The sequence below is a fragment of the Somniosus microcephalus genome, chromosome 1, assembly GCF_052327205.1.
Source record: "Somniosus microcephalus isolate GS21.2 chromosome 1, FLI_Smic_1.0, whole genome shotgun sequence".
NCBI lineage: Eukaryota > Metazoa > Chordata > Chondrichthyes > Squaliformes > Somniosidae > Somniosus > Somniosus microcephalus.
The window spans coordinates 401,665,985-401,693,111 of NC_140987.1; the positions used below are offsets into that span (position 1 = coordinate 401,665,985).

Sequence of the window (27,127 nt, forward strand, 5' to 3'; positions counted from 1 at the left end):
CAGAAGTACTATTACTTATTACCCACCAAAGGATTAGGTTGCCAATTTCTCCTTCTCTCTCTCAATTTTATACTGGCAATAACAGTATCATCTCACTTGGTAACCACAAATAAAATATACTGCATGTAATCTCCCCCTTCCCCGCACCTACTGTTCCCTTTGTAACATGATGAGCTGGGTTATTAATTCTGCTGTGACTTGTTACTTCCATGATGAGGCTAACCTTTGTATGAAGCTTTGCTCAGCACTGGAAGAATGTGCTGAAATCTCCAAACCCCAGCACTTGATTGGCTGAGCGATAGGTCTGACTCCGACTGAAATCTACAATTGTGCAATGCAACTTCAGAAGCAGCCAAGCCTGCAGAATCCCCCTTTTGGCAAATTATTCTCCTTTCTCTAATTTAATTGACTGGAATCCAACAATTTTACACCAAAAAAGCAAACCGCATTTCACTAATTCCTCATTTTACCATTTTGGGAAATTTCTAGCGTGACTCCTGTGGGGTGCAGTATCGGTCTGCACTACAGACTTTAAACTCACTTTGCTGTGGTACAGTGTGAGTTAATTAACAGCTGTAGAGAGTAAGAGACTGCAATCCTTTTCAGTCAGTGTGGACATTGGCGTCCAGTATGTGGAATACAGGCGTAATCTGTGAAAAGTTCCAAGGCTGGCAGTAAAACCACTTCACAAACCAGGAGACGCAGCAGTTTGGTGAGTGCAGTTTTCAAATGTGCTTGTTCCTTCTGTGCAAATTAGAACTGAACTAATTGAAACTATTTTGGATCAATCAGTGACCATCCCACGCACAAGACAAAGAAAGAAAGAAAGAACCTCAGGATGTTCCAAAACTCTCTACAGCCAATGAATTACTTTTAAATGTAGTCATTGTAATGTAGGAAAACATGACAGTCAGTTTGCACACAACAAGGTCCCACAAACTGCAATGAGATAAATGACCAGAGAATTTGGTTTTGGTGGTGTTGGAGGAGGGATAGATGTTGGCCAGGTCACCAGGAAAACACCTTTACTCTTCTCCGAATAGTGCCATGGGATCTTTTATGTTCACTTGAGAGGTCAGATTAAGCCCTGAATTAATGTCTCATCCGAAAGGTGGCTCCTCTGACAGCACAGCATTCCCTATGTACTGCACTAATCTGCCAGCCTATTATTAATATTAGATTTTAAAGTGTGCTCAGGAAGTGATCCCAGTGAATGTCACTGAGGACAATCAGCGACTGAGGATGGCTTCAAGCTCCAGAGTCGGGACAGAAAGTGGTTGAGCGCAGGATACAGATGAATAGGGTTCCATGGGAATACATCTATGGACACTATCGGTCTCTGAAAAAATCAATCACTTAAAGTCAGAGGATTCCCCGATAAGCAGGTTTGATTAATCTTTATCTCATATTATTCATATCTTGGGGCAAAAATATATCAAAATTAGAGGCCTGATCAGAAATCAATTTATATTCACTGCTAATTGCTGAGCTTTCCATTTTAGTTCAGATTGTTAATAACACATATCTTTGATCCTGTATAGATGGAGGTGGGTGACAAAAGCTCAATCACCAATGTGAATATATTCATAAAATAATAGACATTTTTAGTCAAGAAGGAGGCCATTTGGGCCAACATGCCAGTGCTATCTCTCCCACCCAAGTTATTTGCTTTAATCCCTTTCATATTCCTTCCCTGTACTCTAATATTTTTCTTCAGGTGTTTATCCAATTTCCTTTTTAAATGTTGTGGATTACTTGATATCAATAGCCAGTAGTGGCAATGTATTGCATATTCTAATATCTTTTTGCCTGCAAAGATTATTATAACCCTTTTTGCTTCTTGTATTAACTCTAAATGTATGCCCGCTTGTTTCTGCTTCAGTGAGCATTGGAAATGATCTTTCATAACCATTTACTTATCATAATTTTGAACACTTCTACGAGATCCTCTCTTAATCTTCTCTACTTCACTGATTACAGCCCTAGTTTTTAAATCTTTCATAATAAATATATCTCTGGTACCATACTACTGAATCTTCGTTGTACTTTATCCATGGCTTTTCCAACATCCTTTCTATAACGGAGTGCCCAAAACGGCACATAGTATTCCACCTGTGACTGCAATGAATTCATCCCCACCACTTTGCTTTTATACTGAACTAGCTGGGGGGAGCCCGGCTTTGCCAGGGCTGTTTTGGGCCGGGCGGTTTAAATCGAGTGCCAGGCTTTGGGGCCCTGTCTGTGTCCCTTTGTGAATCTGGTGCCGGGCAACATTTTAAATCGAGTCCCAGGCTTTTGGGCCCTGTCTGTGTCCCTTTGTGAATCTGCTGCCGGGCAACATTTCTACCTTTTAATACCTTGAAAAATGAAAGTGAAAGTACTTATAAAACGTTTTTGGTAAACCTTATGTTATTTTTAAAAGAGAAACTAACTTTTTCAAAGCTGGATAAGGAGAGTAGTTTGAGCTGCAAGCAGTGAAACAATGGCTGGCAGATCCCTGAGATGAAAATGATTAGTCCCGCCCACACACACACTTAATACCTTGAAAGATGAAAGTGAAAGTACTTATAAAACGTTTTTGGTAAATCTTATGTTATTTTTAAAAGAGATACTAACTTTCAAAGTAGTTTGAGCTGGAAGCTGAAGTCATGGCACTGAAACAATGGCTGCCAGATCCCCGAGATGAAAACGATTAGTCCCGCCCACACACACACACACCGATTGGCCAACCATCAGGGGACCGTACTGTAGGATTGGTCAATCGTGACGGCACAGGATTGGTCGAACCTTGATGTCAGTCAATCAATGCTAGCAGATAATGAGTTTAATTTTGAAGGTTTTTTGCATAAGGCGCGAACAATTTTCGTCCGACCGAAAAGTAAATATGCTTACCAGCGTCCCGGAAGCGTACGCTTTCTTCGGAGGTAACGCGCGCGTAGGTACGCCGTATAACTTTCGAGCGCATAGCCGGACAGATGCACACCCGAGGACAGACAGACAGAAGGACAGACAGACAGAAGCACAGATAGACAGAAGGACAGACAGAAAGAAGTATCCGTTTATATATATAGATAGATGCCTCACATATAAAATCAGAATCTTATATGTCCTTCTGTGTTTTCTTCCACCTGACTTCTTGCATTTCAAGATCTGTGTATCTACACCCTTCTTGTTGCTCCACTCCACTGAGAATTGGACCTTTTAGGCTATATTTCCATGTTCTGTTTTTGTCACAATGAACAACTTCACATATGTCTATATTGAGTTACAGTTTCCACATATTTGCTTACTCCCCTAAATGGTCAGTTTAGTCCTTTAGGGAAGGCAACATGCTGTCCTTACTTGATCTGTCCTATGTGTGACTCCAATTCCACACCAACATGGTTGACACTTAAGTTCTCTCTGAAGTAGCCTACCAAGCCATTCAGTTATAGCAAAAAGAAGACCCAGCACTCAGTGCAACTAGGGCTGGGCAATAAAAGTGACTCCCACATCTCGAGAAAAAATAATTTAAAAAACAATAAAAAGGTTAGAATTTGAAATAGGGTTATTAGAATATGAAATACATTACCACAAGTGGCTACTGAATTCAAATAACTTACACTTAAGAGGGTATTAGATAATCACTTGAAGAAAATATGAAAGAATATTAAAGAGCAGAAAATCAGATTAGAGTCGGTGGCTCGGGTGAGGAAGCTCGGACTGGTACGTTGGGCCATTTGACGTCCATCTTTGCTGAAATGTTTATGATTTTTATGAACTGATTGACATTGGTGATTGAGCTTCCGTTATCTACCTCCATCAGGTTCAAGGATACGTGTTATTGTTAACAGTCTGAACTGAATTAGGAAGCTCAGAAATTAGCAGTGAATATTATTTGAATCTTTTTCACCATTTACCATGACCCCTTGTTTGGTATTGTCATCAAACATCGATATAATTCCTTCCATGGCAATGTAAAAATCATTTACGCAATAGAGAACAAGTAATGCTCCAACACAAATCCCTGGGATACACTCTGCGGTGTCCTTTTTACTGACTATAATTAGAGGGTCTCTACCCTAAGCCCTGTTGCTTTGAAACTATTTTGTCCAGTTGCAGTCACTGCACCTGGAGCACCCTCACTGCTGCTGCTGTGGCGAATTAATGATTGATGAGGTTTTGCAGGCTGAATCAATGGCTTCAGTTTAAGTACCCATCACTTGTCATAATTTATATAGTTTTCTGTCAGTAATTTATCCGGCAATTCACATACTGGGAGTTGTCCTTGTGCTTTTGATGTTGTGGGGACTTCAGTCATCTACTACTTTAATGTGAATTTCAGCCAGGCACTTGGAGTTGCTGGGGAAAGTAACAAGAAAAATTTGCTTTAGCAGATTCCCACACTATGGTTTGGCAATCATCCACACCTTATAGAGGTGCTGTTCACAAGAAAAGACAGCGAGAGCAAACCAGAGTTAACTCAAAGTATGCAGCTATCTGCAGAAATCATTAGTGAATCGCAATAGTTGACACCCTACCACGTGCCCACCATCATATTATCACATACTGGTTTATCCACCATGCAGCAGACAGTTTGATATGGTTCCCATGCCTGCGCCAATGCTTGATGCTCTGCAAGCATTGCTTTTTTAAAAGTCGATGAGAAGCTTAAGCTGTGGATCTATGTAAGTTAATGATCTGGCTAGCAATGCCATCCTCTTTATGTGTCATCAGCAGCTCCACCGGGACTGGGCCTTTGGCGTAGCGGTAAGCATCCCCGCCGCTGGGCCAGAAGGTGTAGGGTTTCGAATCCCGCTCCAGACAGTCCCGGCAAGTAGAGTCGGAGCTCCGGCTCTAAATTCTGGGTTGACATCCAGCGGGATACTTGCGTCCGTGGGTGTGGGTGGCCCCCCACCCTCGTATGGGTTGTGGGAGCCCGTAAAACCCTCCCGCCATAGGACTAACCACCCTAATGGCTGGTATGAAGATGGTTACGGTCACGGAAGGAGCGTTTAACGCGGCCAGAAATCCTTCCACTACTTCATACCGTTACCCAAAGGGAACAGTGTGTAGACACGATAAGAAGATAGAAGCAGCTCCACCTGCTCATATGCTCAGTGTGTCACACCGTATACTGCACTCTGGCTCACTCTCCAATGTCTCTGTGGTAGATGTCTCTGAGCTGGTGCTTGGGAGGGATAGACTGCATAACAGCAGGTGCTGTGGAGTGCTGGCAAAGCCCAATGTCTTACTCAGTACCATCTATAGGAGAGGTTATAATAGTTTCCTGATGAGCAGAGTTCTTATGTAACTTGCAGTAGAAAGAGTGGAACGAATTGTTTCATTATACAATTTACTGACAGTTAATGCGGGGCACAATAGAATTAGGTTTTTCTTTATGCGTTCCTGGGATTTGGGCGTCACTGGCAAGGCCAGCATTTATTGCCCATCCCTAATTGCCCTTTAGAAGGTGGTGGTGAGCTGCCTTCCTGAACCCCTGCAGTCCGTGTGGTGAAGGTACTCCCACAGTGCTGTTAGGGAGGGAGTTCCAGGATTTTGACCCAGCGACGATGAAGAAACGGCGATATACTTCCAAGTCAAGATGGTGTGTGACTTGGAGGGGAACTTGGAGGTGGTGGTGTTCCCATGCGCCTGCTGCCCTTGTCGTTCTAGGTGGTAGAGGTCGCGGGTTTGGGAGGTGCTGCCGAAGAAGCCTTGGTGAGTTGTTATGTGCGTGTTGTAGATGGTACACACTGCAGCTATGGTACACCGGTGGTGGAGGGAATGAATGGTTAAGGTGGTGGATGGGGTGCCAATCAAGTGGGCTGCTTTGTCTTGGATGGTGTCGAGCTTCTTGAGTGTTGTTTGAGATGCTCTCATCCAGGCAAGTGGAGAGCATTCCATCACATCCCTTACTTGTGCCTTGTAGATGGTGGAAAGGCTTTGGGGAGTCAGGAGGTGAGACACTCGCTGCAGAATACCCAGCCTCTGACCTGCTCTTGTTGCCACAGTATTTATGTGGCTGATCCAGTTAAGTTTCTGGTCAATGGTGACCCCAGGATGTTGATGGTTGATGGTAATGCCGTTGAATGTCAAGGGGTGGTGGTTAGACTCTTGCTTGTTGGAGATAGTTATTGCCTGGCACTTGTGTGGCGCGAATGTTACCTGCCACTTATCAGCCCAAGCCTGAATGTCATCCAGGTCTTGTTGGATGCGGGCATGGACTGCTTCATTATCTGAGGAGTTGTGAATGGTACTGAACACTGTGCAGTCATCAGCGAACATCCCCATTTCTGACCTTGTGTTGGAGGGAAGGTCATTGACGAAGCAGCTGAAGATGGTTGGGCCTAGGACACTGCCCTGAGGAACTCCTGCAGTGATGTCCTGGGGCTGTGATGATTGACCATCAACAACCACAACCATCTTCCTTTGTGCTAGGTATGACTCCAGCCAGTGGAAAGTTTCCCCCCTGATTCCCATTGACTTCAGTTTTACTAGGGCTCCTTGATGCTACACTCTGTCAAATGCTGCCTTGATGTCAAGGGCAGTCACTCTCACCTCACCTCTGGAATTCAGCTCCTTTGTCCATGCTTGGACCAAGGCTGTAATGAGGTTGGGAGCCGCATGGTCCTGGCGGAATCCAAACTGGGCATCAGTGACGAGGTTATTCGTGAGTAAGTGCCGCTTGATAGCACTGTCGATGACACCTTCCATCACTTTGCTGATGATTGAGAGTAGACTGGTGGGGCGGTAATTAGCTAGATTGGATTTGTCCTGCTTTTTTTGGACAGCACATACCTGGGCAGTTTTCCATTGTCGGATAGATGCCAGTGTTGTAGCTGTACTGGAACAGCTTGGCTAGAGGCGCAGCTAGTTCTGGAGCACAAGTCTTCAGTATGACAGCCGGGATGTTGTCGGGGCCCATAGCCTTTGCTGTATCCAGTTCGCTCAGCTGTTTCTTGATAGCACGTGGAGTGAATTGAATTGGCTGAAGACTGGCTTCTGTGATGGTGGGGACCTCAGGAGAAGGCCAATATGGATCATTCACTTGGCACTTCTGGCTGAAGATGGTTACAAATGCATCAGCCTTGTCCTTTGCACTCACGGCTCCACCATCATTGAGGATGGAGATGTTCTTGGAACCTCCTCCTCCCATTAGTTGTTTAATGGTCCACCACCATTCATGACTGGATGTGGCAGGACTGCAGAGCTTTGATCTGATCCGTTGATTGTGGGATCACTTAGCCCTGTCTATAGCATGCTGCTTTCACCTTTTAGCATGCATGTAGCCTTGTGTTGCAGCTTCCCCAGGTTGGCACCTCATTTTTAGGTACACCTGGTGCTGCTCCTGGCATGCTCTTCTACACTCCTTATTGAACCAGGGTTGGTCCCCTGGCTTGGTGGTAATGGTAGAGTGAGGAATATACCGGCCATGAGTTTACAAATTGTGGTGGAATACAATTCTGCTGCTGCTGATGGCCCACAGCGCCTCATGGATGCCCAGTTTTGAGCTGCTGGATCTGTTCTGAATCTATTCCATTTAGCACAGTGGTAGTGCCACACAACACGATGGAGGGTGTCCTCAGTGCGAAGATGGGACTTGGTCTCCACAATTACTTTGCGGTGGTCACTGCTACCAATGCTGTCATGTACAGATGCATCTGCGACAGGTGGATTGGTGAGGACGAGGTCAAGTATGTTTTTCCCTTGTGTTGGTTCTCTCACCACCTGTCGCAGGCCCAGACTGGCAGCTATGTCCTTCAGGACTCGGCCAGCTCGGTCAGTGGTGGTGCTACCGAGCCACTCTTTGTGATGAACATTGAAGTCCCCCACCCGGAGTACATTCTGTGCCCTTCCTACTCTCAGTGCTTCTTCCAAGTGGTGTTCAACATGGAGCAGTACTGATTCATCAGCTGAGGGAGAGCGGTAGGTGGTAATCAGCAGGAGGTTTCCTTGCCCATGCTTGATCTGAAGCCATGCGACTTCATGGGGTCTGGAGTCAATGTTGAGGACTCCCAGGGCCACTCCTGTCCAACTGTATACCACTGTGCCGCCACCCCTGGTGGGTCTGTCCTGCCGGTGGGACAGGACATAACTAGGGATGGTGATGGAGGAGACTGGGACATTGGCTGAAAGGTATGATTCTGTGAGTATGACTATGTCAGGCTGTTGCTTGGCTAGTCTGTGGGACAGCTCTCCCAATTTTGGCACAAGTCCCCAGATGTTAGTGAGGAGGACTTTGCAGGATCGACTGGACTGGGTGTGCCGTTGTCGTGTCCGTAGCCGGTGCCGAGGTCAATGCTGGGTGGTCTGTCCGGTTTCATTCTTATTATTGTTTCTTGTAGTGGTTTGTTACAACTGAGTGGCTTGTGAGGCCATTTTAGAGGGCTGAAGAGTCAACCACACTACTGTGGGCCTGGAGTCACACATAGGCCAGACCAGGTAAGGACAGCAGATTTCCTTCCCTAAAGGACATTAGTGAACCCGATGGGTTTTTGCAACAATCCGATAATTTCATGGTCACCATTACTGATACTAGCTTTTTTATTCCAGATTTATTTAATTAACTGAATTTAAATTCCCCAGCTGCCATGGTGGGATTTGAACTCACGTCTCTGGATCATTAGTCCAGACCTCTGGATTACTAGTCCAGGAACATAAGAAGCAGGCATTCATTACAAACCTGAGAATAGCACATGCCTTTTTACATCCATGTCTCTGACACACTGTGACGTAATAAAGACTCACTACTTGGTTGTACATAAAGCAAGGCTTTAATCGACTTGTAACAAAACATGGAGGTCTAGTTAGTAGTCACTAGCTTCCTGTTTCCAGACTGTCTCTGGCCAAGGTGGGCCCACGCCCGAGTATTTATACTCCTCGGGCGGCGCCCTCAGCTGGCCGTTCAGTAGTACTTCCTGTAATGTATGTACCTTTAAGGGGGGAACTATGTTTTACAGCTCATGTATACTGCAGTACCGGCAGTAACCACACCTGTATATAACACTGAGTAGTAATCTGTACAGATCAGTTGCAGTCTGAGCCACGTTGAGTAAACACCGTTGTACCGTTCTCCGCAGTCTGTGTCTGATTATTACACGGACGTAACATTGGCGACGAGGCAGGTTCGAACCTATCTGCAACTCTGCATCACCTCCCGGGGATTCATTCCTGGAGATCAGTGGATTGGAGGTCAAGGCCAGAGACTCGGGCGTCGACCACAGGCAACCGCCCAGTCATCCAGCAGAGACTCGAGAATTGCGGGGGAGGCTGTCGAGAGCCAGGCTCGGCTTTCCAGTCGAGGTGGTCCAGCGAAACGGGCTGGCAACAGGTAGTGCGCAGACCCTTCCCGGACAGTGGCGGGCTAGAGCCCGACCGAGCGGCACAGCAAAGGGCCGAGCAGCGTCGACGGGGGAGAGAGAGAGAGAGGGCAGAGCGCACAGGGCGCAGCCGGTGTTCCGGGGCCGAGCAGCGTCGGAGAGAGGGAGAGAGAGAAGCGCGCGAAACCTACAGGGCGCTGCCATTGCCACGAGAACTGCCGGGAGCGGCGTCGGCAGCAGCGGGGGAGGAAGGAAAGCGCGGGAGACGCCATTTTAAGCCATTGGGAGACGCCATTTTAAACCACACCCAAAATGCCGAAGAGTGGCAGTATCACCGCATTTGACAATGAAGTCGAAGACTGGACTACATATGTCGAACAAATAGAGGTGTACTGCGAGGCAAATGAGGTGTCAGATGACAAGAAAGCGTCGGTATTGTTAAATTTAACGGGTGCAAAGACGTATGGTTTATTACGAAATCTAGTAACCCCAACGAAGCCAATGGAAAAGAGTTTTGAAGACATAGTAATGATACTAAAGGAACATTTAAACCCCACACCGCTGCTGATAGCAGAAAGATTCAAGTTTCACAAACGGAACCAGCATAAGGATGAAAGCAATGCTGATTATTTAACAGAACTGCACAAACTATCGAAATACTGCCAGCTTGGAGCGGGACTGGCAGATACCTTAAGGGACAAGTTTGTGTGTGGGCATCAAAATGAACGAACCCAGAAATGGCTTTTATCTGAAAAGGACCTTACGCTGGAAAAGGCTTTCAGCATTGCGGTATCATATGAAGCAGCAGCACGGGGCGCTGCAGAGATACAACAGAGACCACAAGAATATGGCACAAACGAAATGTCATATGGAACAGAGAAGTGCTATCACTACGGCAGAACAACACACGACCAGAATGATTGCTGGTTCAAAGACAAAGTGTGCAGACAGTGTGGAAAAGTAGGACACATAGCACGAGTCTGCAGGTCGGGAAAGAAAACCAGCAATAAGAAACCGACCAAAGGAAAGTACAAGAAGGTACATAAGATAACGGAGAATAGTTCAGACGAACAAAAGAGCGATAACGACTCCGAAAGCAGGGAACTGAGTTGTCTGAAACTACATAATGTGATCACAACGGAGGATCGCCGAACCATTTGGGTCACTCTCAAGATAGCAGGAGTCCAGGTAAAGATGGAATTGGACACAGGATCAGCCCTAACAGTCATAAACCGATGGGACTACGAGCAGCTATTCTCACACATACCCTTGAGAGACACAAAAATTATTTTGAAGATGTACACGGGGCAAAAAGTCTACCCTAAAGGAAAAATAAGGGTGACCGTTATATATAATGGTAAGGAAACATCAAAACTAGACCTGTATGTATTGCAAGATGGAGGACCACCATTACTGGGACGTGAATGGATCCGGAAAATACAACTGGACTGGCATTCCATACAGGCACTGACTGTGGCTGACAAAAAGGATGACGACGTCACACCTGGGCGACTGTCAAAGATCCTAACTGACGCGAAAGAAGTGTTCCAGCAAGGACTCGGAACACTAAAAGGCATGACAGCGATGATTAAAATTGAAGAAACCGCAAGCCCAAAATTTTTTACGGCCAGACCTGTAACTTATGCGATCCGCCCAGCTGTCGAAGCAGAGCTGGAGAGTCTGGAACGTTCAGGTGTACTGTTCAAGGTAGACTGGAGCGAGTGGGCTACACCCATCGTCCCTGTGATGAAAAAGTCGTTGAGCAGCACGCCTGGGGAACCAAGGAAGGTTCGCATCTGTGGGGACTTTAAGGTAACAGTGAACCCAGTCCTTCACACCGTACAATATCCACTTCCGTGGATTGAAGATATTTTCGCCTCGCTATCTGGAGGGAAACGCTTCACTAAGATTGATCTCGCCCAGGCGTATCTGCAAATGGAGGTAGAAGAAGCATCAAAAAAATACCTCACAATCAACACCCATAAAGGTCTCTACCAATACAACCGGCTGGTATTCGGGGTAGCATCAGCTCCGGCTATTTGGCAGAGGGCAATGGAACAAGTCCTGCAAGGGATCCCAGGTACCCAGTGTTATTTGGATGACATCCTGGTCACGGGCAAAAATGACAGTGATCACCTTGCCAACCTGGAGCAGGTGCTCACTAGATTGCAGGAATATGGGCTCTGAGCTAACCGCCCCAAATGCGAGTTTTTTAGAAAACAGATCTCGTATTGTGGCCACATTATCGATAAAGAGGGGTTACATAAGTCCCCAGAGAAGATTGAGGCAGTAGTCAAGGCTCCAGCACCGGAAAATGTGTCACAACTGAGGTCGTTCCTCGGGCTGGTAAACTACTACCATAAGTTCTTGCCAAATTTGTCTACAATACTACACCCACTGAACACCCTACTGCAAACTGGGGTGCCATGAAAGTGGAGTGACGAATGTAGACGAGCTTTCCAGAAGAGCAAAACACTAATCACATCGAAAGAGTTATTGGCCCATTACAACCCAGCATTACCAATTCGGTTGGCATGTGATGCGTCACCCTATGGCATTGGAGCGGTGCTGTCACACAAATTCTCAGACGGCTCAGAGAGGCCAATAGCCTTTGCGTCACGATCACTAACCTCAGCCGAGCGTAACTACGCCCAGATTGACAGGGAGGCCCTCAGCCTAGTGTGGGGAGTGAAAAAGTTCAATCACTATCTGCACGGGCAGAAATTCACCTTGCTGACTGATCACCAGCCTCTTGTCTCCATTTTTAATCCGAAGAAGGGCGTTCCGGTGATGACTGCGCAATGACTACAAAGATGGTCACTTTTTCTAGGGGCGCACCACTATGAGATTGAATATAAGGGCACAAAACAGCATGGAAATGCTGATGGGCTATCATGCCTGCCACTGCCTACTGCGGAGGAAGCACCAGCAGTGGATCCTGTCGAAATATTCCATTCGACTATAGTTGAATACCTACCGGTAACTAACGCTTGTATCGAAAAGGAAACCCGAAATGACCCGACACTGTCTCGGGTATATGATTTGACGGTGAAGGAATGGCCAGCACATGGCGACTCACTGTTGCCAGCATTCTCGACAAGGAGAGAACAGCTGTCAGTGTGCCGGGGGACCTTGATGTGTGGATCCCGAGTGGTAATTCCACCCAAGTTAAGGGATAGAGTGCTCAATGAGCTTCATGAGGGTCATCTGGGAGGGGTAAAAATGAAAAGCCTAGCCAGGGCTTATGTGTGGTGGCCGGGAATTGATAAACAAATCGAGGACCTGACCAAGAGCTGCTCAGGATGCCAGAAAGTCCAAAATGCACCACCACAGGCCCCTCTACATCCATGGGAGTGGCCCTCATCTCCATGGCAACGGGTGCATATTGATTTTGCTGGTCCATTCATGGACTCAATGTTTTTAATAGCCGTGGATGTGCACTCGAAATGGCCTGAGGTCATCAAAATGTCCTCCACCACCACGGAGAAAACTATTGCAGTCCTACGGACCATTTTTGCCAGGAATGGCTTGCCAGAACAGATTTGCTCCGGCAACGGACCACAGTTTGTGTCCGAAGAGTTCCGGAGGTTCTTGAAAAAGAATGGGGTAAGGCATTACACATCCGCCCCGTATCATCCAGCCACAAATGGATTGGCTGAGAGGTTCGTACAAACCTTTAAGAAGGCAATAAAGGCTATGTACAATGACAACATTCCGCTGCAGCACAAGGTGGACAATTTCCTGTTCGTCTACCGGAATGCGACACATGCAGTCACCAACCAGGCCCCAGCCATGATGTTCTTTAACCGAAGGTTAAGATCTCGCCTGGATTTGCTCAGACCAAACGTGCGAAGAGATGTTGAGAGTAAGCAATTCCAGCACATCCATGAGAAGCCAACAAGGAGCTTCAACGTAGGGCAACCAGTCTTGGCCCGCAACTACCGAACAGAAAAATGGCAGCCAGGAATGATATGCACACAGCAGGGCCCACTAATGTACACAGTGGACGTTGGGGAGAGCATCATGAGACGCCATGCTGACCAGATCCTAGAGTCACAGGAACAAGTCAACCCCATGCCTCGCCCATATGTACCTGGTGATGAACCCGATGTACAGGTCGCATCTACCCCAGAAACAGTAGCATCGGAAGCTGATGAACCAACCGACGACAGGGGGCCAGAATCGCCTCCGCACCAAGAGCAAGACACTCGGGAAAGGCGCTACCCAGAAAGGATCAGGAAGCCTCCCCAAAGACTGAATATATAAATAGACTATTTTCAGCTAATGTTGCATGTTAAAAGTGTTAATTGTAATTAGTTTGATATTTAATTGTTAAATGTGTGTTATGGTACTGTTAATCTAAAAGGGGAGGAATTGTAATGTATGTACCTTTAAGGGGGGGAACTATGTTTTACAGCTCATGTATACTGCAGTACCGGCAGTGACCACACCTGTATATAACACTGAGTAGTAATCTGTACAGACAGTTGCAGTCTAAGCCACGTTGAGTAAACACCGTTGTACCGTTCTCCGCAGTCTGTGTCTGATTATTACACGGACGTAACATTTCCTGAGTTACTGCTTGTAGAAGTTGCGATTTATTACATTCTTCCTCCCTAAAATGTTTGGAAGTCCAGTCTTCCTTTAACGGACTAGGCGGACCAAAAATAGCCGTAGTCGCTTAGCTTTCTGCTTGTGACCAGAAGGCACGTCTCCCCGGACCGTGTCCTGATCCCTGGGTCGCTTGGCCCATATCGGTAAGTTGGTAGAGTCCACGTCGTCCTGATCATCCTGTGGAGGCCTGGGAATATCATGACTCCGGGTGCGGGTCCCCACAGGTGCAGAGCTGGCCTCATCCTGGGTCGTAGCCAGAGATTGTCCGGCGTCCTGATTTCGGGTGGCCATCCTACGGGGAGCGTTCGGCTCCCTGAGTTGATCCGGTAGCACTGCCGGCAGATCCCTCGATGTCCCAGGTAGGGTGTAATCTTCATAGGGGTGCGGAGTGTTGACATCATCGTCGTGGGATCCTACATCATTCGGGCCCGTGTGACCGGTTGGGCAGGGAGCCAGATCTCTGAGCGAGACGGTGGACTCCCGGCCATCGGGGTACCACATGTGCGGATATGTGGGGTTTACCTCCGTTAACTCCACCTCGTCAACGAGAGGGTCGTTCTTGGCCGACCGGATGAACCTCCGGAGTAGCACAGGGCCTGGAGCCACCAACCATGACGGTAGAGATCTCCCATGTGTAGAGCGACGCTGGAACTTGAAGAATCGCTCATGAGGTGTGACATTAGTGGATGTGGAGAGAAGAGACCTGATAGAGTGTAACACGTCGGGGAGCACAGTCTCCCACTGCTGGTCTGGTAGGTTGCGTGACCTCAGTGCCAGACGGACAGCGTTTCAGATGATGGCATTGTATCGGTCAACCTGTCCATTGCCGATTGGGTGATATGGTGTTGTCTTACTCGAGGCGATTCCCTGTTGGGAGAGATAACTTTTAAGTTCACTCGACATAAAGGAGGGACCCCGATCCGTGTGGATAAAATCGGCTGTCCCGCAAAGGGAAAAGACCTGATCGAGGCATTTAATTACTGTAGAGGTAAGCATATTAGGACAGGGGAAGGCAAAGGGAAAGCGTGAATACTCATCTACCATCGTAAGTAGGTAGGTGTTCCGCGTCGACGAAGGCAATGGCCCTTTAAAGTCTATGCTGAGCTTCTGCATAGGCTGCATTGCATGTATGAGTAAGTCATCTGATGGGTGGAAGAATTGTGGTTTCAATTCTGCACAAATCCTACAGGAGGAGCATGTTTTCTTTACGTCCTCCGTTGAGAATGGTAGATTTTTGGAGCGCACAAAGTGCAACATACGGGTAACGCCAGGATGGCATAAGTCCATATGCAGATCCGCCAGAGTCGACGTTGACATTGAAGAGCAAAATGCCCGTGTGAAGGTATCTGGGGCCACATTCTGTTTGCCGGGTCGGTAACGGATAGTATATCCAAAGGCGGCCAGGTCCATCCTCCAGAGTTGAATTTTATTATTTTTGATTTTCGTGCGCTTCCGGTTATCCAACATGAAGGCCACGGAGCGCTGGTCAGTTATGAGCGTGAAATGACGCTGAGCAAGAAAATGACTCCATTGGCGTACAGCCTCGATGATGGCTGTAGCCTCCTTCTTGACGGGGGGGGGGGGGGGGTTAATGGAGCTCGCTACCCTGTAAGGTTCTGGATAGGAATGCCACGGACCGACCACCTTGATTCAAGGTAGCCGAGATCGCCACCTCCGATGGATCGCATTCGACCACAAAAGGAAGGTTTTCGTCAATGGAGCGAAGCGTGGCTTTCTCCAGCTGTCGTTTGAGGAGGTTGAAGGCAGAAATAGCCGTTGCTTCTAATGGAAAAGACTTTGCATGAAGCAGGGGCTGTATTTTATCGGAGAAGTGAGGTATCCACTTTGCGTAATAAGCAAACATGCCAAGTGCCCGACGAAGAGAGCCGAGATTTGTAAGGGGAGGGAGCTCCTGAAGTGGATGAAGTCGCTTTGCATCTGGTTTAATAACACCGTTGCCCACCCAGTAGCCGAGAATGTTCACTGATGGCACCGATTTCACCGATTTGGATTCGTTTAACGTTAAGTGGCGACGACGGAGAACGTCAAAAAATCTTTGAAGATTGGCGTCATGCTCCTTTTGATCATGGCCGGCAATAGTGATATTGTCTAAATACGGAAAGGTATCTGTCAAGTTCTCTTGCCGGACTAGGCCATCCATTGCCCATTGGAAGACGGCCACCCCATTGGTGACCCCAAATGGAAGGCGACGAAACTGATAAAGCCGACCATTGGCCTCAAAGGCCGTATACTTTTTGTCAGAGTCTTTCAGTGGTACCTGATGGTACGCACTCTTTAAACCGAAGGTTGAAAATACCTTGTATCTGGCAAGGTTGTTGACCATGTCATCTATACGTGGTAGCGGGTAGGCATCCAGATCGGTATATTGATTAATAGTCTGCGAATAATCAATACACAGATGTTTCTTATGTTGCTTTAAAGGGTTTTTCACAATGACGACTTGAGCCCGCCAGGGAGATGAACACGGCTCGATAATACCGTCAGCTAAAAGGCGAGAGATTTCTGCCTCGATAAATGCTCGGTCATCTTGGCTAAAGCGCCGTGATTTGGTGGCTATGGGTTTACAGCGGGGGGAGAGATTGGCAAACAGGGAGGGCTCACCGAGTAAGGCCGCCGAGAGCGCACAAAACGGCACCTTAGAAATGGTAAGCTCCGGCTTCGACCCTCCAAACTCAAAAGTGAGTCTTTTGTGCTGCTTCTGGAAGTCCTGTCCCAGAAGCACATCGCTGCATAAGTTTTCGAGTACTCCGAGCCGGGTGGAGAGAGACGTGCGACCATTGAGGATGAGGTTGACAAGACAGAAGCCAGAAGAATTGGTGGTCAGAGTCGTCAGAGCCATTACAATCTCCCTGTCTGAGGGATAAATGCGCAGTTTTAACCTGCTGACAGCCCGCTTACTAATGAAGCTGTCAGAGCTGCAGGAGTCGATTAGCGCGCTTAGAGTGTGCCCATTTACTGAAACCTTCGTAGCTGCATGGGACAAACTTTGGGGAAAAACAGCTGTGATGGGAGGAGGGGTAATTTTTCCTTCGGCAGCTGTAGCCTTAGCAGTGGTCCTTGGGGGAGGAGCAGCTCCATAGATAGCAGCTGTGAAGCTAACAGAAGCTCTCGACCGGTATACTTTAGAGGAGCGGCCTTTCTTGTTAGCAGAGGCCTGTGACTGGCATACCTTGGAAAAGTGTCCTTTCTTGCTGCAATGATTGCAGGTCGCATTACGAGCCGGGCAAAATTTTCTGTAATGGAATGTACCTCCACAAAAGAAACACTTTCTTCCTGATTGCCAGGATGCTGCTAGGGCGGGGTCGTCATCAGCAAAGGCCTCTAGGGTAGGGTCGTCGTTCATTAGAGTAGAGTCATCATCAACGGGGGCATCCACCCGAGACCTATCGAAAGACTTATTAAGGGTGATAGCTGCCGCCCGTGCACATGGTGGGAGATAAGTGTCTGCATTCTTCTTGGCCAAGTCCAGGGAACATGCCTGGTCATAAGCAGCCCATAAATTGAGGGTTTTATTTTCCAGCAGGCGCTGACGTATAAAAGGGGACGCAATCCCATTGATAAAGGAATCGCGGATTAGTTCCTCTTGATACTGTTCAGCTGTAACCGCTTTAAGGTTACAATCTTTGCTGAGCCTGCGAAGTTTCTGGAGGAATTCATCGAGTGATTCCCCAGGCTGCTGCTGAGTTGTGGCCAGTAGGTGTCGAGCAAAGATTTCATTCGGGGACTTGACATATAGCTGCTGTAAAATTTCGATAGCAGCGTCATAGTCTATACAGTCCTCAATATAATCATACACATGAGGGGATACATAGTTAATAAGCATTCGTAACTTATTAGAGGCACCCGCCCCACATTCTTCAAGAAAGTTGCTAAAGGTACGAAACCAATGCTTCCATACCTTCACTGCTGCAGGTGCATTCGGGTCCAGGTCGAGACGAGCGGGTCTAAGGAGTTTTTCCATGATGGATCAGTTTCTTGCCCAGGTCCCTTTCTGCAGTTCGAGTTGCAGCTGGTTGTTCCGAATCACCCAAGGCGTGGAGACGATAACAAGTCGATTAAATTGACGTAATAAAGACTCACTACGCACTTGGTTGTACATAAAGCAAGGCTTTAAATCGACTTGTAACAAAACATGGAGGTCTAGTTAGTAGTCACTAGCTTCCTGTTTCCAGACTGTCTCTGGCCAAGGTGGGCCCATGCCCGAGCATTTATACTCCTCGGGTGGCGCCCTCAGCTGGCTGTTCAGTAGTACTTCCTGAGTTACTTCTTGTAGAAGTTGCAATTTATGACACACTGTATAGCCTCCCTCACCAGGATTTGCTGTGCTTGGTCTTCAGAGGGGGTGAAAGGTTGGAGGTTTATGGGGCCACCACCTGTTGCTGCCCTCCTTCCAGTGTAATTGCCTATCATCTCCTGGAAAATAAACTCAGAAAGTGAGAATTACCCTTTGTTCCTATAACGTGCAGTAAAACTTAATGGTACTAAGGACTGGTGCACATAACAAGCATTTTCATTCCACAGAAGATTTGAGGAATGAATGCATAACAACAATGTGAGTAAAGAATAGCTCTCGGTGAAAGCTACGAATTCAGGGCATGTGCATTCTTACACACATTTAATGCGGAGCTACCTAAACACTTCAACAGAGTGTGATGGGGTGTGGGGGCCAATGTAAATGGCAGGCATGCTTAATACAGTGCATTCTTGGAAGGTGCAGGTATTTTCTCTTACCTTAGAGACCTAGTAAGTTCATTAAACTTTTTCTGGCACTATCTGGCTGAGTGGAGATGGTGGCATTGATATTTACTGCCCTGGCCACCTTCTGCCATTGCCCCTTGGTAGTTCTTCTTGGACCTCCCTCAGTGCTTGGTACCAAAAATTATCTCCCTCTTCTGCCATCATTTCCTGTAGCAATATTTCCACTGTCCCATCAGAGACCGTGGGATCTTTCTGTCCTCATGCTGACTTAGCAACCATTACAAAATCTCAGTACTTCTTTCCCTGTATAGAAGTGGTAATGATGATGCCTTGTCACTCTAGACATATTTAAGCATAGGCACAGATGTAAATGTAAGACAATCACTAATAAATCCAATAAGGAATTCAGGAGAAACTTCTTTATGCAGGAAGTGGTTAGAATGTGGAACTCACTACCAGATGAATAGTTTGGGTGAATACCATTTCTAAAGAAGCTAGACATGGGGGAGAAAGGAATAGAATGATATATTGATAGGGTTAGATGAAATAGAGTGGGAGGAGCTTCGTGTGGAGCATAAACACCGACATAGAGCAGTTGGACCAAATGGCCTGTTTCTGTGCTGAAAATACTATGTAAGTCTTGCAGTCACACATTATTTCTCACCTCTAAACGGACAATCTTCCAATCAAAGGCATTTCTGATATCTGGAGCTCATCCAAAAAATTCTAATGAGGCTGAAAGGAAAATCGTCCCTGATGAGTTGAACAATTGAGCCATTAGGGGAACTGTCTGTCCCTGGGATTAACTTGAATGTTGTTGCCATCCTCCAGTTTGAGGGTGAGATCTTGCTTCTCCTTTTCAGAATGACATAACTGTAATGTAAAATCATAAATAGAATCAATGCACGGCCCTGACAGGAAAGCTCACTGCAACTGAGACAATATGCGATGTTCAACATGAGGAACGCTATATAAATAAAAGCTTTCAGGACCAATTTGTAAAACTGCTGAAAAATGAAGTTAATTCCAGATGGGTATAACCCTGAACTGCTTATACTGTTTCTTTCTCTTCTCCCTGGGTTGAATTTCAGCAACAGATGGGTTAAATTTCTCTCCCTGTTTTTGTGAGAGTTCTGCCCACTGTATACAAATGTAGCAATCCTGGGTATTAGCACTGGGACTGTGAGGAAGAATAGGACCTGTCCAATTCATTAGCCACCAGAGTCAGGAGAAGCAGGACTAGGGTCAGAAGGAGGTCACACGCTGATTGCTGTCAGCCAATACTGACATGTTGACACTGATTGTTGGCAGATATGTGAAATCCATGAGACTCCTATTGTGGAGCAGCAGGCTGCCACCATACATAGTCCTCCCACTAAGGTAGCAATTAGAAGGAGCAGTAGATTAGGAAACAGAAGACACACATCATAAACAGTAATAATACATACACAGAACTCAAGCAGGTAGAAATAAAATGTTTGCACTTAATTTCTACCTCGTTCTGAGTGCTCTTGAGAAGAGGGATTTGGAGGTGTGATGGTGTGTATGGTAGTTGGACTACAGCTGATTGTAAAACGGCAGCAGGATGTTCAGACTTTCACTATATTGTGCTCAATAAAATAGGACTGTTTATCCATGAGTCAGCTTATAGACTTAGGTGAATGCTCTGTCAATCAATGATTGACAGCATCTCATCAACCATTTCTTCCTCCTCCTCCAAAGGTTGACTCGGCACCTCCTGGTTCTCTAACTCCAACTCGTCAAACCTCACACCATAATCTTGCTGTGAGAAAAATCCTCTAAACAGGCAAATTCATACCTGAGGGATCATTGTCACTGCCCTCTTCCCAAGCCTTGGGCAGGTTTTGTTCATAAATTCCCAGCTCAGTACATAAGGTACTGGTGTAGATAAGTAGTGTGCATTTTATGATGTTTAGTTAACAGGTGGCTCTCTTGTACAGTCTTATTTACCTCGCTTTGGATTAACATTAACAGAGGATGATCTTTGTCCATAGCTTTAAGTCTAACTGTAATGTTTTTTTATAATTCTTTACCCTTCTAATTATGTCAATAAAAACCACTACAAACTGAAGCTGAATACCTTGTCACACAGTGCAGATCCCAGGCCAAACCCTGATTTTTTTTTCCATTTTAACATTACTTGTATTAATTTTAATTGTGAACTATAACAATGGCACGAAGTGCAACCTCAGCATTAACCCTGACACTAACCTCAAGGCTAAGCTTGACATTAACTCTGACCTCTATATTAGCCCTGACTCTAACCCTGGCCCTCACATGGAACCCCCCCCCCATCTTTCACATTGATGTGGAGATGCCGGTGTTGGACTGGGGTGGACAAATGTAGGAAGTCACACATTTGATGTAATGTTTTCCTGACTGACCTGTTTGGACACCATTCACACCTTTGATTGCTGTGATTATCTCTCTGCCGAGGTGTGATAAAGGGCAGTTAGAAAGATTACCTGTAATCATCTGGCAGTTTTCTCTGACTATATATGCTGTGCCTGTATGTTTCTCTTCACTTCACCTGACGAAGGAGCAGTGCTCCGAAAGCTTGTGATTTCAAATAAAGCTGTTGGACTATAACCTGGTGTTGTGTGACTTCCTACATCTTTCACATTGTTATCATGCTCTCCGTGTACAGTTAAATTAACAGATTATGGCCCAGATTTTGCTGGAGCGAGCTGATAATGGCATGGTGAGGGTAACAGGGCTTCTGGGACCTTGGTGAACAATGGGACAAATAGTGTATCTCCTTAACCAATGAGATTAAACGATTGAGAAATAAACAGAGAAAGGACTGAGAAGGATGGTGAATTAGAGTGGGTGAATTCAATGTCAAATCAGGTACAGAAAGAAAAATAATGAGAAGGAAATAAAGATTGGATTAAGGGAGAGAGAAAAAAGAGACAGAAAGGAAAAGTAAGAACATTTTTAAAATTTAAAATATGACATTTTAAAAATCTCCAACAACAATTCATGACCTGAAGGAGTGAGACTCCACACTTTTAATTGTTCACTTTCTAGGCAAGAGATGTTGATTGGCAGTCATTAACAATGATCATGTCTTTAAAAGGGAACTTATGCTGTTAATTACTAGACTTAAATTTTTGTGACGAGTTTAATGGACAATTAATGTGATAAGGCAGCAACTTCATGAAAATCACAGGGAGGTTAAGGGCGAGATTCCGTTTCCTCAAGGCTAACAGCGGAGCAGTTCAAATTGGCTAGCAGCTTGTGGCGATTCGCAATTCACAAGGTATCTCTTCCTTGCCATAAATTATGGGCTGATTTACACATTAATAGCGGCATGCATCATTCACATGCCATTATTTTTCAGAAAATTCTGGGCCATTATTTCCTTTGCCTTCTCAATATCAAATATTGTAAAGTATAATTAGAGAGTGAACCAGGGCCACAAGAGATATTTTGCACTTTTAGAATGAGCTTGGAATTTGAAATTGCTACATACTTGGAATCGGTATCTGAATCAGAAGGGTTGGGATCGGACTCCACTCCAGATAGCCCCGGTGAGTAGAGTGCCAGCTCTGAATGCTAGGTTAACGTCCAGTGGGGGTACTTGCCTCCAATGGGTGCAAGCGGGTAAAGGGTGAGTGGGGTTCTTTAGCCTTGGTTGTAGCCCACGGAAGAAAAATAGCCCGAAGATAAAAACCATGAGGAAGGCAACCTGACGCCATTTCAACTACTTTTCCCTAGTAAGTGGCTGAAGAAGCTCATGCGAGAGGCTTGAGTTAGGACCTGCTCTAGAGCAGAACACAACAGACGGATGGACAAACATAATTGGGAAAGAGTTTGAGACTAATTCTTATCTGGTTGTACTTTACAGCACAATGCAGTTGTTTACAAAGATTTGCTTCGTTTTCCATCTGAGTGCTGACTGAATACAAATCTACTGCTGCTTAATCTGATTACAACTGAGAGGGGTGGAGTGGCCAAGTTATCACCCCATCTGTGATCACTCACAGAATCCATCAATAGACATATCATTAATTCGAAACAATTCAAGCATTAATCTCAAACATCGCAAGAAAAAAAGTTGAAAACATTTTATGGTGCATTCTTTTTGCTCAATTGAGTGAGGAATGTCAGGGGAATGAAACATTATTACTTTGGTATCCATTATCAGCACCAACACTTCCAGTTAGAAACAGCACTGGTCATATGCAGAGTAAAGCTCATTCTACACGGTCCCAGTAACTTAAGGGACAAACTGTGAATCATGTCTATCAAAGAAGCAAGAAAATTAAACAGCAGCAAAAGATTAACACAGCAGATTTCATTTGTTTACAGGATATTTAACTTACACGTCCTTGGATACGGAAATAATAAACCCGCAGCACTTTGCTAACTCTCTTAATGCTACTGAATGTTGCCAACACAAACTTATCTGTAAGGTTTTGCTCTCACAGAGCCTTCATGTGCTCACTTTTACATGGGGTGTAGCACAGTAGAAAAGGAAGAACCATAAATTGGAAGAAGGTTGTCAAATATCTTTCTATGTCAGGACATAGTCTCACCTCCAGGGATACCCTGTGTGCCATTCCTGTGTCACGAGAACTGGATTACTTGAGCTGAAGGCAGGCAATTGGATGTGCCAAGCAAAAGTCGAAAGGCACAGTGGTATCTGTCTGACTTTTAAACAGAACAAATCTGACTCTGATGGCTCAGCCATTAGGGATGATGATATATGTCTGTGGTCTCCAAGCCTGTAACATTCTGAAATATGCCTGAAGTGATTGAATTAACAATCAAAACTGTTAAGGAGATTGCTTACAGTAACCTTCCCTAACAAAAGGCAGAAAATTCCCCTATGGCATTTCTAGCCACACATGAGGAATTGAGTTCTCCCCCAATCAGGGAACCTAAGCCAAGGAGTAAGCAAAATGAAAGCAACTACCAAAATTGCATATATTTTAAAAATGCAGGAGCAAATTTTCCTCCCCAACCTCTGCCTGGGTGCAGGTCAGGTGGAGCAAATTCTGAAGGCCCTATAAAGCCTTCCATTTGATTTGAAGTATGACAGAACTCTATTTGTGACAAGATGTAGGTGAGATAAACCAGCTATTACTAATGTCACTTACACACATGGACAGAAACACAAGCCTGTCATAAAATTGATTTTTAATAACCTTTTAGGCCTGAGTGCTGTAGTACAGCTCATTTTTACTGCAGGGCTGCTAGAGGGGTTCAGATGCTATCCTATTTTTCATGAGACATCTCTGAGCATTATTTGTTGTTTTTTTTCCAGGTGTGTCCCTGACCTTGGACTGTATCAAATGGCAGCGAGAATAATATTGAGCTATCATCTGGTCCCTACTGTATCATTGTCCTCAACCTCTGGATATAGTGAGTCTGCACCCCTGGAAACTGGCTCCGATAATGGCAGTGGTTCTGGTGGCAACAATAACAGTTGCCAGTTTGATGAGGAGTTCAAATACATCTTATTGCCAGTGTCCTATGGAATAGTATGTGTGGTGGGCCTGGTTTTCAATGCCATAGCACTGTGGATGTTTCTGTGTAAGATGCGGCCATGGAATGCCACTATAATCTATATGTTTAACTTGGCCATGTCGGACCTTCTATATGTGCTATCTCTGCCGCTCCTTACATATTACTATGCCAACCGGAATGATTGGCCATTCGGTGTGGTCCTGTGTAAACTCACCCGCTTCCTCTTCTATGCCAACCTCTACTCCAGCATCCTCTTTCTCACCTGCATCAGTGTGCACAGGTATGTGGGTGTGTGCTACCCCATTCGATCACTCAAGTGGATCAAAGTGAAGCAGGCCTGGGTTGTGTGCGTGCTGGCCTGGGTAGTCGTCATCATCTGCCTCATTCCCAATTTGCTCTTTGTCACAACAAGCAGTCGGGGTGACGACACACTCTGCCACGACACAACCCGTAGGGAAGATTTTCCCGAATATGTTTTGTACAGTTCTGCTACCATGGTGATTCTCTTCATCATTCCCTTCCTCATCATTATCTTCTGTTACAGCTTAATGACTAGAGAGTTGATCAAAACCCACGTGTCCAGCTCCAACAGAGCCGCAACCAATGTCAAGAAGAAGTCCATTAAAATGATCATCATTGTGTTGCTTGTCTTTTCCCTGTGTTTCGTACCTTTCCACATCACAAGGACAATGTACTACACCTTCAGGGTACTTGAGAAGAGCTGTCATGCACTTAACATTGTGAACTTCACGTATAAAATCACGAGACCACTGGCCAGTATCAACAGCTGCATTGACCCTATTTTGTACTTCCTAGCTGGAGAGAATTATCGAGGAAAACTCGTGCATGTCGTGATGAAGAGAAAAGCTTGTGTTCGGCGATCAGCACCAAGCACAGTATGTGACTGCAAAATCAATGGGCAGTCAGTGGTTGGCACTGGCAGCACCTATTCCATGACCCAGGGCCAGAGGTGAGACTGAATCAAACACAAATATCAAGGAATTGTCTTCATTTTCAGTCCAATGATCCAACGCTGACTGTCAGACGGACCTGTAATGATTGGTTCAGGAACTAAATAGAAGTTTCACTACCGATGCAGAGTAATGGGTTCTGGGTACCACTGACATTCAGATTAAAGCTGTAGTGGCCCAAACCAAACCTCGCAAACTGAAGTGACCAGAGACAATCATAGCCAGACAATAAATTGTGTGGCTGACTAATGCAAATCAGTGCCAATAGAACCCTGCTTCAAACTCCTATCCTTCTCCAGTCTTTGCATTTGAACCAATTTCTTACATTTCTGGGTAGGGTTGCCCAACTTTTGTCAAGTCCAAAATGTGAGACGGTTGGGCTAGGGGCATGGTTTCAAAATAGAATTGAACGTAGGCAAATTTTTTCAGCTATTGTGTCACCTCAAAATTCAACCTTTATTTCAATGCATTATCTCTCTCACTGCCTCTCTGACAGGATTTCCTGCCTCATACCTTTTAGAATGCTTTCTGTTTCGATGCTGCAGATTTAAATGCAGTCCTCTGGCTCACTGCTCAATATGTTTTTATTATAATTTGTATTAAGTTTTGTGCTCAGTTTTGCACTAAATTCAATATATACTTGGATTAATCCCCTGGTTCCTAGTTACAGTGATATTTATTCAGACTCTTTCTCAGTTTACATTTATATATTTTTGTATAGCCTGGTCCAGTTACTTCTGTTTCTGCCGGTAGCATTGAACTTTATTTTGGAAAAGATTGAATTTGTCTGCTTTCGATATTTTCATGTAAACACTGCAATATGGGGCAACGATGTCCCAAAAAACAGAACTTTTCCTGTGCAGCTTGCCTTAGTACAAAGTAAAACTGACAGCTTGCTAAAGAAAACTGACAACCAGCAATGGGATACTGCCATTAATTTGAAGCCATTTCTCTTTTCTGAGTTTCTACGGTCGTGTTGGGACTATCAAGCATCCGACCCTAAACAGGCCACGTGGCTAGCTGGGTGAAGAACTAACACCAAACTGACGCTGAAAGCTGGGAGTACTTCGCCATGCATTACTGCCTGCGGCTATGTGCTTGCACAATGTACAATATTGAATTTAGATCCATATTTTAAGCTGATATAAAAACAAGGGAATACAGATTGTCTGTGAAATACATGGTGTTGATTGCTCGAGGCTAGTACTGTCTATCAGAATATTAATAAAGCCACTGTATTTTTCAACACTGAACACTCTGACTGAAGCTCATATCCAAGGATTCTTTACCAACAGTCACTATGGCAAGGCTGTCATTCAGAGCCCGGAGTGACTGTAAATATTTAACTGATTACTCTTGAAAGAGAATGGATAATATTTCCAGCCATTCAGCTCAAACTCTGAGTGGACACGTGGGTGTTAACTGCACAGCTATCAGGAATTTCGGTTGAGGAACACTGAAATTCCAAGCACGGAGATACAGTGCTAAACTCTGTTCACAAGCAGCAATGGGAGAGGGTGGGAGCTTTTCATGTTGTTGGGAAGAATGGGATGAAGGTTAAAAAAGTAACTGAAATAACTTTAAAAATTAGGTTAAAATAAAGTTTTTAATAAGTCTCCAACTGCAAATTTTCAAACATTTATGAAATGTTAAATACAAAATTAATAAAATAAATCACAGGCATTTTCTGCAGTCCTGAGTGAAGTTTTATATTTTGTTGCCAATCCTGGGTTACTGAATGTTACAATCGAGTGGAAAAAATTGTGAAAGCCTTAGGAGGCAACTCAAACCATTAACAGACAGAAGTGAAGGGAAAGAAAACCCAAAGTGCAAGGATAAGTCTATAGGCGAGTGATGGAGCATCCCAGCACCTGTTTGATGGCGGGTGAAGTGGGCATGGTGCTGCATGAGGTGGGTGCAAGGAGGTTGTCCTCTGTGCCGCTGCATGGTGCCATTCCCATAGGGCAGCATTGCAGCATGCCTGTAAGGAGGTGGAGCCAAACTTTGGACAACAGCTGACCATTA

The 27,127-nt window shown here is 45.4% G+C and overlaps 1 protein-coding gene across 1 annotated transcript; it reads left to right on the forward strand.

Annotated features, from left to right (window-relative positions):
- The first annotated feature begins 531 nt into the window (after window positions 1-531).
- Window positions 532-26,779, forward strand: LOC147125150 (P2Y purinoceptor 4-like). Its single transcript, XM_086009277.1, has 2 exons — window positions 532-712; window positions 23,929-26,779. Exon 2 carries the CDS (start codon window positions 23,957-23,959, stop codon window positions 25,103-25,105), a length of 1,149 nt encoding a protein of 382 aa, XP_085865403.1. The 5' UTR covers window positions 532-712; window positions 23,929-23,956; the 3' UTR covers window positions 25,106-26,779.
- Window positions 26,780-27,127: the final 348 nt, after the last annotated feature.

Bases quoted from the DNA above. Each gene is read 5' to 3' on its own strand.
- LOC147125150 (XM_086009277.1), top strand. From the start codon at position 23,957: ATGGCAGCGAGAATAATATTGAGCTATCATCTGGTCCCTACTGTATCA.